This window comes from Antedon mediterranea, chromosome 7 (genome assembly GCF_964355755.1).
Source record: "Antedon mediterranea chromosome 7, ecAntMedi1.1, whole genome shotgun sequence".
Classification (NCBI taxonomy): Eukaryota; Metazoa; Echinodermata; class Crinoidea; order Comatulida; family Antedonidae; genus Antedon; species Antedon mediterranea.
In genome coordinates, this window is record NC_092676.1 from 26,661,493 (window position 1) to 26,675,015 (window position 13,523).

Below are 13,523 nucleotides of genomic sequence, written 5' to 3' on the forward strand. Positions count from 1 at the left end.
CTATCTCTCTCCTTCCTCAACTTCAGCTGGTGGAAGCGGCATATACTCCTAGAAAATATATTATTTAATAATTTTGAATGAAGCAGAAGATACAAAGTTTCTTCGACCAGAAAAATACTAGATCTCTTCTTCTGTCTTCCCTGATAAAACTTTTGTATGGAAAACAAACTGCTACTGTATACAAGCTCTTAAGCTCTGTCTAAACTATCAAACTTTATGTGATAAAACAATGTAATGTGCCCAGATATGGACATCATGATGTCATATCACATATTTAGGTACATATCACTACCATATTTAGGCATATCACTACCATATTTGGGCACATCACACTATTTTGTCACATAAAGTTTGATAGTGTAGACAGAGCTTTAATCAAGATTGTTACAGGGAGGTTTGTTTTTGGCTAAGGGCTTGGCATGCAATGAAAATGATCAACATACTACACAACAACTACCTACAGTACACCTATCTTTATTGAACAGGACATTCTATAATTTTGTAAAATATTTTAAATCATTTAAAAGATGAACATCATTCTTACCAGCAATGCATTGTGAACCGTCTCTAAGCACCCTCTGTCTTCGTAATCTCCACAGTGTGTAGACATCTCAGCTAATAACTTTAATACTTCCAACTTTACATTTGTACCTTCTGGTCCCGCCAGCTCACTGAGGAACGGGACGACATGGTTGGAAATGTGTTCTATAAACTTTGTTGAATGCACATTTTTCTAGAAAAAAAAAGAAGAATATTTGTTAGAAAAAAAGTTTTAGCATTAAATGGTAAAAGTGATAATTTGTGAATAGGCCACTCTTGTAGGTAGATCAACTTTCGTATGCACTTTCAGGTCAAGAGAATTTGACTTTAAGGTTGACTTGGTTTAGGGTGGTCAAACAATGCATACATTCATGTACAGTCTAATGGGACATTTTAGTAAAAAATGACCTTTGACTCGCACCAAAGGCATGTTAGTATATCCAAATACGTTCACACATACGGTGTAAGTAGCATGGCTTAAGTTAATCCATGGATTAAAATGCCAAGGTGTTTACACGTACGGCGTTTGTTATGGGGTAAAATACATAAGTCCAAGTACTGTTTAAGTTTTAAAAGTAATAACCCAGGGTCCCTTTTTAGATTTTGAAGGCCATCTTTTTTTGTTTAACCATTTCATAAAATACGGCCATCTTAATTATAGTGAGGGTTTGATTTCCATTTCATGCGTTGAATTCTTTCCCAAAAGTCACTCTGCTTTTAGACATTATTTACTTTTAATTTCACTCTAACCAATTCATGCGCTTTCAGATTGAAGATTTACAGTATATATAAATTTACAATACATATAGTAAAAAACATGAAGTAATTGGTAAATATCTTGAAATAAGGTAAAAATTATTCAAACATCGCTGTAGTTTAGTTCCTTGACATTAGTTAAGATGGGGTATGTAGCTGTCGTTAATAACGACAAAGACGTGGCGTGGTGAGTTGCGTTAATAATAATAATAATAATACCTAGTTCACATGTAAAGGCAAGGTGCAAGCCAGCTTTACACTGTACGTATGAACCCCTATGAAGATTTTTGATATATTATGTACTCATATAGTATAAGGCCTGAGTATTGCTTCAAGGAACAATTATAATCACATTAAACTTTTTAAAACCATTGATAAACAAACCATGGTGCTTCTTTGTTATTCAGTTCACTGATTCAGTTCAGTCTTTCCTGATTTCACAATATTCACATCTAGTTTAGAAGACAGCTCATATTAATGTGACATTTTAAGGTGGAAAAAACCACTTTATTTAATTACTGGAATAACATTTTGTTTAATTGAAATTTGAGCTGCACAAGTACAGAACAAGGTATTTAACATATAAATTGCTTTTTTAAGTAGATTTAATCTATAATCTATACAAACAGCCAATGATATTATTGATAGATTTAGGCGATGGGCTGGAGTAAATCATTATTAATATATATATATACAATTATAACTCCTATTGCAGGATGGCTAGCAACGACATTAGTCTACTTGGAGATATAGATGATAAAGTTCTAGAATGTTCTATCTGTAATGAAAGGTTAGAAGATCCAAAATCACTTAGCTGCCTTCATACCTTCTGTCTGAAGTGTTTGGAGAATTGGGTTCAAACCAATCGTGGCAAGCTAAAATGCCCTATTTGTCGGAAAAAGTATCCCATACCAAAAGGAGGGCTTCAAAAACTTGCCCCAAACACAATTCTAAACAACCTCTTGGAAACCATCAAACAGCATGAAGTGAAAGATGAGGCCAAAGGCACTGCCTCTCTGTGTGCCTCTCATGCTCAACCATTGAAAATGTATTGTACAAAATGTAAAGTACCAATATGCATAGAATGCACTGAAATGGAACATGCTGCAGGAGATGGAAAACATGAACTAATTAACATTGTAACAGCATTTAATACATTTAAGGAAACATCAGAAGACTTGAAGAAAGCTGCCAATGAATCCATAAAAAAAACAGAAAATGTACTTAAAGTAGTTACAAAGAATTCTAAAGAACTAGAAGAAAGTAAAGAGGCAAAGTCTTACAGATATTGATGACCAAGTTCAAGAAATGGTACAAGTAATCCAGAAAAAAGGAGAAGAAATGAGAAAAAAAGTTGAAACAAATTATGTGGAGGAAAAGAAAGTTAATGACGTACAAACTACAAATTTAACAAAAATCATTTCTGAATTAAACACAAGGGTGAGTTTCCTAAATCAGTTACTAATGAGTGAGCCAGCAATTGCTATGAGATCAAGTGAGATTGTATTAAATACACTGATGGATGAAATTAATAAATCTGAAGAAATCAAGCAAAAGGACAGCAAACAAATTAAATTTATCAGAAACAAACAACCAATTGATTTACTGAAAGAAAATGACATTGGAAATGTTATATTCAAACCATTTACTATCGAAGTAGAGGGTAAGCCTACAGGAGTAGCAAAATGTGAGGATGATTGCTTCCTGGTTTCATTTCTCACAAATAAAATTCACAAGTACAACCAATCAGGAAAATGTACAAGCAAGATTACACTACCAGAAGGTGTGGAAGTTAACAGAATGTACAAAATGAAGAATGGCAACATAGCATTCAGTGATTATAGCATTACTACATGCATTCAAGTATGTGATATGAATGGTCATGTGATCAAATCCATTGGTAAGGGTGTATTGATGGATCCATATGGTATTCACATAGATGAGGCAGCTAATGTTATATATGTAGCAGATTGGGACATAGGATGTGTGTTCATGTTTGACATTAATAGTGGTAAGCAGTTGAAGAAGATAGGATCACAAAATGAAGAACATGAATACACTAGTGTTGCACTTACAAAAACTGGTAAAGTACTTGTAGCAGATAGAGGGCAGCATCAAGTATTATTGTATGATGACAAGGACAAGTCAATGAAAGTACTCATCAATGAAGGGTGGGAAGATGGTAAGGTGATGGGACCAAGTGGAGTTGTAGTTGATGAGGAGGATGATAACATCATCGTAGCAAGTATTGAAAAACTACAACTATTCAGTAGTGATGGACATTTTATCAAAAGAATTGATAAACAAGAAGATGGAATTAGTTATCCACGTCAGTTATGTATCATTTCATATAACCCATGTATGATTGCTTTAGCAAATTACGATGACAGCACAATCCAAACATTCAATTATTGATGTATAAAATATATCATTACATTAAAGAAACACAGTTGAATGAAAGATCAAGTACATTAAAAATTATCTATTAATTAGTTTATTACACAAAGCTTAACATTTAAAAACAATCTTCAAATAAATTGGAAATTTTAAAATAAAGCTGAAAATAACCAATATCTATTCATATGAGGCGAAACTTATGATTTTGTATTTTCTAACTTTAATATCATTTGAACTAATGTTATAATTACAGTATGTCATCATTGAAAAATAAATGGATTTTTTTTTTGTGAATATATTTAGTATTTTTAGAATAAGCCTAATTTGAATTATTGTACAGTATATTATAATAATATATGTTACACTTGTAGGCAAAGGCAGTTTTTGTTTTAGTTTTCCTAGTTTTAAATCATTAAATACAACATTATTCTTATTTCATCAAGTAATCATACTGTAGATACCTATGGTATTTAAATGAAAGTAGATTGTACCTTAATAAAGTGACCACATACTATATATAGTAATCTGTACTACCTAGTATAATATAAAGTGATCACATACTGTGTATAGTAATCTGTACTACCTAGTATAATATAAAGTGACCACATACTGTATATAGTAATCTGTACTACCTAGTATAAAATAAAGTGACCACATACTGTATATAGTAATCTGTACTACCTAGTATAATATAAAGTGATCACATACTGTATATAGTAATCTGTACTACCTAGTATAATATAAAGTGACCACATACTGTATATAGTAATCTGTACTACCTAGTATAATATAAAGTGATCACATACTGTACATAGTAATCTGTACTACCTAGTATAATATAAAGTGACCACATACTGTATATAGTAATCTGTACTACCTAGTATAATATAAAGTGATCATATACTGTATATAGTAATCTGTACTACCTAGTATAATATAAAGTGACCACATACTGTATATAGTAATCTGTACTACCTAGTATAATATAAAGTGATCACATACTGTATATAGTAATCTGTACTACCTAGTATAATATAAAGTGACCACATACTGTATATAATAATCTGTACTACCTAGTATAATATAAAGTGATAACATACTGTATATAGTAATCTGTACTACCTAGTATAATATAAAGTGATCACATACTGTATATAGTAATCTGTACTACCTAGTATAATATAAAGTGACCACATACTGTATATAGTAATCTGTACTACCTAGTATAATATAAAGTGACCACATACTGTATATAGTAATCTGTACTACCTATTATAATATAAAGTGATCACATACTGTACATAGTAATCTGTACTACCTAGTATAATATAAAGTGATCACATACTGTATATAGTAATCTGTACTACCTAGTATAATATAAAGTGACCACATACTGTATATAGTAATCTGTACTACCTAGTATAATATAAAGTGATCACATACTGTACATAGTAATCTGTACTACCTAGTATAATATAAAGTGATCACATACTGTATATAGTAATCTGTACTACCTAGTATAATATAAAGTGACCACATACTGTATATAGTAATCTGTACTACCTAGTATAATATAAAGTGATCACATACTGTACATAGTAATCTGTACTACCTAGTATAATATAAAGTGATCACATACTGTATATAGTAATCTGTACTACCTAATATAATATAAAGTGACCACATACTGTATATAGTAATCTATACTACCTAGTATAATATAAAGTGATCACATACTGTACATAGTAATCTGTACTACCTAGTATAATATAAAGTGACCACATACTGTATATAGTAATCTGTACTACCTAGTATAATATAAAGTGACCACATACTGTATATAGTAATCTGTACTACCTAGTATAATATAAAGTGATCATATACTGTATATAGTAATCTGTACTACCTAGTATAATATAAAGTGACCACATACTGTATATAGTAATCTGTACTACCTAGTATAATATAAAGTGATCATATACTGTATATAGTAATCTGTACTACCTAGTATAATATAAAGTGATCACATACTGTACATAGTAATCTGTACTACCTAGTATAATATAAAGTGATCACATACTATATATAGTAATCTGTACTACCTAGTATAAAATAAAGTGACCACATACTGTACATAGTAATCTGTACTACCTAGTATAATATAAAGTGACCACATACTGTATATAGTAATCTGTACTACCTAGTATAATATAAAGTGACCACATACTGTATATAGTAATCTGTACTACCTAGTATAATATAAAGTGACCACATACTGTATATAGTAATCTGTACTACCTAGTATAATATAAAGTGACCACATACTGTATATAGTAATCTGTACTACCTAGTATAATATAAAGTGATCATATACTGTGTATAGTAATCTGTACTACCTAGTATAATATAAAGTGATCACATACTGTATATAGTAATCTGTACTACCTAGTATAATATAAAGTGATCACATACTGTATATAGTAATCTGTACTACCTAGTATAATATAAAGTGATCACATACTGTATATAGTAATCTGTACTACCTAGTATAATATAAAGTGATCACATACTGTATATAGTAATCTGTACTACCTAGTATAATATAAAGTGATCACATACTGTATATAGTAATCTGTACTACAGTACCCAGTATAAAATAAAGTGATCACATACTGTACATAGTAATCTGTACTACCTAGTATAATATAAAGTGATCACATACTGTATATAGTAATCTGTACTACCTAGTATAATATAAAGTGATCACATACTGTATATAGTAATCTGTACTACCTAGTATAATATAAAGTGATCACATACTGTGTATAGTAATCTGTACTACCTACAGCCATTTTTGACAATTTCAGACTAAAGTTTTCTCCCTGAAAAGTAGTTTAAAAAAAGGGCTGAACCTAAATTGTATTGATTATTTATGAGTGACAATAAAGTGCTTGAATAAATGCTTCAGTTGTGTTTTGTAATACTGATTTTGAAGGCATAACATCTTGTTCAAACAGATGAATGCATTAATAACACGATTACAAGTTTCAAAGTGCAAAAACCAACTTTATTGATTACTGTAAACGATTGGTTTTAATTCCTGAAACTATCATTTGAGCTGGGAAATTATAAGGTATCTAACATAAAAAATGATATTAGATTTATTTAGTTGTATTAGTTCAGTATAGCTGTAGTCTTCTATGCAAACAGCTAGTCAAGATAAACACTAATAGATTCTTGTTGTGTTAACATGGATTGTTGGCTTATTGGATATTAGTAACTAGATTATTTTTCCTACAATTAAATGCCAAGCAGAGATGTATTGTACAGGCATCCGATGATCACATGACAAGACGTAACCAGTATAGTAAAACCCAATTGATAATGGGTGGATAAATAAATAAATTGCATTTTTTTAATTCAATAAATTGAAAATATGCAATTTTCTATTTATGTGTAATTTATTAAAAATAAAATCTTTTGCAGAATGGCTAGCAAGGATTTAAATCTACTTGGAGATATAAATGATAAACTAGAATGTTCTATCTGTAATGGAAGGCTAGAAGACCCAAAATCACTTGGCTGCCTTCATAGTTTCTGTCTGAAGTGTTCAAACCAACAATGGACAGCTAATATGTCCTATTTGTCGCAAAGAGTATCCCATACCAGTAGGAGGGCTTCAAAAGCTTGCCCCAAATACAATTCTTAACAACCTCTTGGAAACCATCAAACAACATGAAGAGAAAGATGAGGTTAAAAGCACTGCTTCTTTGTGCGTCTCTCATGCTAAACCATTAGAAATGTATTGCACAAAATGTAAAGTACCAATATGCATAGAATGCACTGCAATGGAACATGCTGCAGGAGATGGAAAACATGAACTAGTTAACATTGTTACAGCATTTAATATGTTTAAGGAAACATCAGAAGAATTGAAGAAAGCTGCCAATGTATTCATAAGAAAAACAGAAAATGTACTTAAAGTAGTCACAAAGAATGCTAAAGAACTAGAAGAAAGTAAAGAGGCAAGTCTCAAAGATGTTGATAACCAAGTTCAAGAAATGGTACAAGTAATCAAGAAAAAAGGAGATGAAATGAGAACAAAAGTTGAAGCAAATTATATGGAGAAAAAGGAAGTCAATGATGTACAAATTACAAATTTAACAAAAATAATCAAAGAATTAAACACAATTGTGAGTTCCTTAAATCAGTTACTAATGAGTGAGCCATCAACTGCTATGAAATCAAATGAGATTATATTAAATAAAATGATGGATGAAATCAACAAATCTGAAGAAATCAAGCAAAAGGACAGCAGACAAATTAACTTCATCAGAAACAAACAGCTAATTGATTTATTGAAAAAAAATGACATTGGAAATGTTGTATTCAAACCACTTCTTATCAAAGTAGAGGGGGAGCCTTGTGGAGTAGCAATGTGTAATGATGATTGTTTGCTGGTTTCAATTAACACAAATGAAATTCACAAGTACAACAAATCAGGAGAATGTATAAGCAAGATTACACTACCAGAAAGTGTTATGGTTTATAGAATGTACAGAATGAAGAATGGCAACATAGCATTCATTGATTGGGGTAATGAATGCATTAAAGTATGTGATATGAATGGTCATGTGATCAAATCCATTGGTAAGAAGAGTCCATTCAAGAGAACAATAAAGGATCCAAGTGGTATTCACATAGATGAGGCAACTAATGTTATATATGTAACAGATTGGGACATGAAATGTGTGTTTATGTTTGACATAATTAATGGTAAGCTGTTGAAGAAGATAGTATCACAAAATGAAGAACAAAGATACACTGATGTTGCACTTACAAAAACTGGTAAAGTACTTGTAACAGATGCAGGAAAGCATCAAGTATTATTGTATGATGACAAGGACAAGTCACTGAAAGTACTCATCAATGAAGGAGTTGAAGATGGTAATGTGAGGTACCCATATGGAGTTGTAGTTGATGAGGATGATAACATCATCATAGCAAGTTACCACAAACTACAACTATTCAGTAGTGATGGACATTTTATCAAAAGAATTGATCAACAAGAAGATGGAATTATAAGTACACCACCTCAGTTATGTATCATTTCTCATAACCCATGTATGGTGGCTGTAGCACATAGGGGTGACAACACAATCAAAATATTTAATTATTAATGTATAAAATATAACATTGCATTAAAGAAACAAAGTTAAATCAAAGATCAATTACATTAATCCAAATTATTTATTAATTAGTTTATTATCTTAAGTACACAAATCTTACAATTTAAAAAGAATCATTAATTAAAAATAAAACCTAAAATAACCAATATTATTTTTAAAATTTCATATGAGGCAAAACTTATGATGGTTGAATGACTTGTATTTTCTAACTTTAATTTCATTTGAACTATTGTATATAATACTATAATTGTGTCATCAAAAATAAATGTTTTTTTAGGTTTGTAAATGTTAACATTGATGTAGCATTATCACATATTAATGTTTATGTAAAGTATTGTATATATTGTTCTATCCAATTCACTCAACAATGTATTTTTTGTAACTGTTTTAGTGTAACTTTTTATCTTAATATGTTAATCTATTATTGTAATATCCAATACCAATTTATTGATTGCAATCAAAAACTTTGAACTTTGAAATAAAATTTAAAAAAAACAATAAAACTCTTTTATGAACTAATTTTTCATTCTTACTTTAAAATAAATTGTATATTTTAATTATCAAATTTTATTGTAATTAATCTAAATGTTAATCTTGGTGTGGGTCATTTTAACCGTTCTTTGTGATAGTATTTATGCAAAATTAGCAATTAATAAATTCATGGTGACTGGATATCATTAATATATTTTGTGATTTTAAATGTTTAAACTAATAATTTGTACCTTTGTGATTTAATTAAAACAATATTATAGCCTACTGTATGTAGTTGATTCATTTATTGATACTGATTTTTTTAAATATATAATACGCGTTCGCACTCTAAACGCTTCACATTAATATTACCGGGCCATTTTTTTTTATAGATCAAACACATATAAAAACATAGTTCCATTTTTTATATTACAAAGGAAGCTTTTGCAAACCTTACCTTTAGTGTCTTTATTTTTGGTTCAAATGTTTTATTTACTTAATAATTAATATGATATATTTATAGTTTATACTGTAATAATTTTAAAATTCCTACCATGTCTGTTTACTATAGGATGAATGTAGATTATTTAAAAACTTTAATATTATAAAGACAAAATGCACAAACAAAGTAGCCCACTATGTAGAACAAAACATTGCTATACAAACAATACAACAAACAAATTAAACTAAAGAGAAGGTAAAGGTATTTATTTTGGTCTTTAAACTTAACTAGAAACTGAGGAAATCCGGGCCTCTATAAACCCATGGCAGCCAGGAGTGGAGCGTCTACCAAGTTCTTTAACATGCACTATACATACACGGCTTTACATCCCATCCGAAGGACGAGGCAATGAGAATAAAGCATCTTGCCTAAGGATACAATTAGTATGGTACAGAGATTCGATCCCATGCCTATCACATACTAGTACGATATTATCATTACAGAACTGGTGTTTTAACATGTATTGAATTGTGATACATGTATATGTATTGATCATTGTTTAACATGGTAAAGTGAACAATTATAATCACATTCAACTGTTGAAAATCATCAACAAACAAACTATTGTGTGCTTCTATTGTGATGGATTGATTTAGTTAAATGTTTTGCATCCCAGATTTTGAAATCATCACACCTACAGTAGTCTAGAATACTGCTCTGGACATATATGATATTTCAACGCAGAAAAACCAACTTTATTTAATGATTGGAAAAGTTTAGTTTGAATTCTTGTAACTAACATTTGAATACAGTACAAGGTATTTACATATAACTTTTTTTTTGTGGATTTATTTTGTATACAAGTCTCATATACAAACAACCATGATACTGTAGATGGATTTAGTTAGACGTACAGTACTTAGGCGTGGCTGGAATTGGAGAACTAGGTACATGTGTATTCTATGTTATAACAATAATAATATAATAAGTAATAAGTACTTTCATCAGTTTCTTCCATGTGTAATATCTCCTTTTTAAAAATATTTTTTTTAACTTTTTAATGTTGTAAATTTTGATGTTTGAAAGCTTGTACCAATTTTATATGTAAATCTCTCACAATTCAGTTTTATTTTATATATACTGCAAAGAGAAATATTGAATAAAAGCAGAATGAATGAATGAAATTCTCCAGTCTTGTTTCTGAAATCTAATCTAAAATATGGTGTGGATATAGTTAATAAGTAATTGTTATTTAATGCTCCATATTCATCTAAATTACACACAAAATCCTAAAGTAAAACATTCATTGTGTCGCATAGAAACTAACATGGTGAGAATATACAGTTTGTAATATTATTTTTATTAAACAAAATAATTACAAATTACTATTGCAGGATGGCTAGCAAGGATTTAAGTCTACTTGGAGATATAGATGAGAAAGTACTAGAATGTTCTATCTGTAATGGAAGACTAGAAGACCCAAAATCACTTAGCTGCCTTCATAGTTTCTGTCTGAAGTGTTTGAAGAATTGGGTTCGAACCAATGGCAAGCTAACATGCCCTATTTGCCGCAAAGAGTATCCTATTCCATTAGGAGGGCTTCAAAAACTTGCACCAAATACAGTTCTTAACAACCTCTTGGAAACCATCAAACAACATGAACAGAAAGATAAGGCTAAAGGCACTGCCTCTCTGTGTACCTCTCATGCTAAACCATTAGAGATGTATTGCACAAAATGTAAAGTACCAATATGTATAGAATGCACTGCAATGGAACATGCCGCAGGAGATGGAAAACATGAACTAATTAACATTGTTACAGCATTTAATACATTTAAGGAAACATCAGAAGACTTAAAGAAAGCTGCCAATGAATCCATCAGAAAAACAGAAAATGTACTTAAAGTAGTCACAAAGAATGCTAAAGAACTAGAAGAAAGTAAAAAGGCAAGTCTCACAGATATTGATACCCAAGTTCAAGAAATGGTACAAATAATCAAGAAAAAAGGAGAAGAAATGAGAAAAAAAGTTGAAGCAAATTATATGGAGGAAAAGAAAATCAATGATGTACAAATTACAAAGTTAACAAAATTCAACTCTCAATTAAACACAATTGTGAGTTTCCTAAATCAGTTACTAATGAGTGAGCAATCAACAGCTATGAAATCAAGTGAGAGTGTATTAAATACACTAATGGATGAAATTAATATATCTCAAGAAATCAAGCAAAAGGACAGCAGACAAATTAACTTCATCAGAAACAAACAGCCAATTGATTTACTGAAAGAAAATGACATTGGAAATGTTACATTCAAACCAGTTATTGGTATTAAAGAAGGGGATATGATGCCCAGGGAAGTATCAAAGTGTGATGATGACATTGGAAATGTTGTAATCAAACCACTTTCTCTCAAAGTAGAGACTGGGCCTTGGGGAGTAGCAAAGTGTGATGATGATTGCTTGATGGTTTCATTTCGCACAAATAAAATTCACAAGTACAAACTATCCGGAGAATGTATAAGCAAGATTACACTACCAAGAGGTGTGGAAGTTAACAGTATGTACAGAATGAAGAATGGCAACATAGCATTCAGTGATGTCGGTAATAAATGCATTCAAGTATGTGATATGAATGGTCATGTAATCAAATCCATTGGTAAGGGTGTATTGATGAATCCATGTGGTATTCACATAGATGAGGCAACTAATGTTATATATGTAGCAGATGGAAACAATGGACGTGTGTTCATGTTTGACATTAATAGTGGTAAGCAGTTAAAGAAGATAGGATCACAAAATGAAGAACATGTATACATTGATGTTGCACTTACAAAAACTGGTAAAGTACTAGTAGCAGATGCAGGAAAGCATCAAGTATTATTGTATGACGACAAAGGCACATCAATGAAAGTACTCATCAATGAAGGAGTTGAAGATGGTAATGTGAGGTACCCATATGGAGTTGTAGTTGATGAGGATGATAACATCATCATGGGAAGTATAAACAAAATACAACTATTCAGGAGTGATGGACATTTTATCAAAAGAATTGATCAACAAAAAGATGGAATTAGTTTACCACGTCAGTTATGTATCATATCTCATAACCCATGCATGGTTGCTATAGCAAATAGGGGTTTCAAATCAATCAAAATATTCAATTATTGATGTATAAAATATATCATTGCATTAAAGAAACAAAGTTGAATGAAAGATCAATTACATTAAATCAAAATTATCTATTAATTAGTTTATTACACAAAGCTTAACATTTAAAAACAATCTTCAAATTTGGAAATTTTAAAATAAAACTCAAAATAACCAAAATCTATTATTCAAATTTTATATGAGGCGAAACTTATGATTTTGTATTTTCTAACTTTAATATCATTTTAACTAATGTTATAATTACAGTATATGTCATCACTGAAAAATAAATGGGTTTTTGAGTTGTTTTTTTTGTGTGTATATATGTTTAGTATTTTTAGAATAAGCCTAATTTTAATTATTGTATATAATATATGTTATACTTGTAGGCAAAGGCAGTTTTTGTTTTTCTAGTTTTAAATCATTAAATACAACATTATTCTTACTTTATCAAGTAATCATACATGTTTTGGAAAGCACTTCCCATAATCAGTGTGAAGCTATATTACATGGTGTGTTTATTTTTACTCATTGTCACCGGTATTTAAATAGTATTTTTAGAATAAGCCTAATTTGAATTA

General features: G+C 30.2%; 1 protein-coding gene across 1 annotated transcript in view; it reads right to left on the minus strand.

Moving 5' to 3' along the window:
• The window catches only part of LOC140055571 (apoptosis inhibitor 5-like), a 19,089-nt gene continuing 5,566 nt past the window's right edge, over window positions 1-13,523 (minus strand). The window contains exons 5-6 of the mRNA XM_072100907.1: window positions 545-733; window positions 1-48 (exon numbers count right to left, since the gene is read on the minus strand). Coding sequence (XP_071957008.1) covers window positions 1-48; window positions 545-733 — 237 coding nt within the window. The remainder of the gene's footprint in view (window positions 49-544; window positions 734-13,523) is intronic.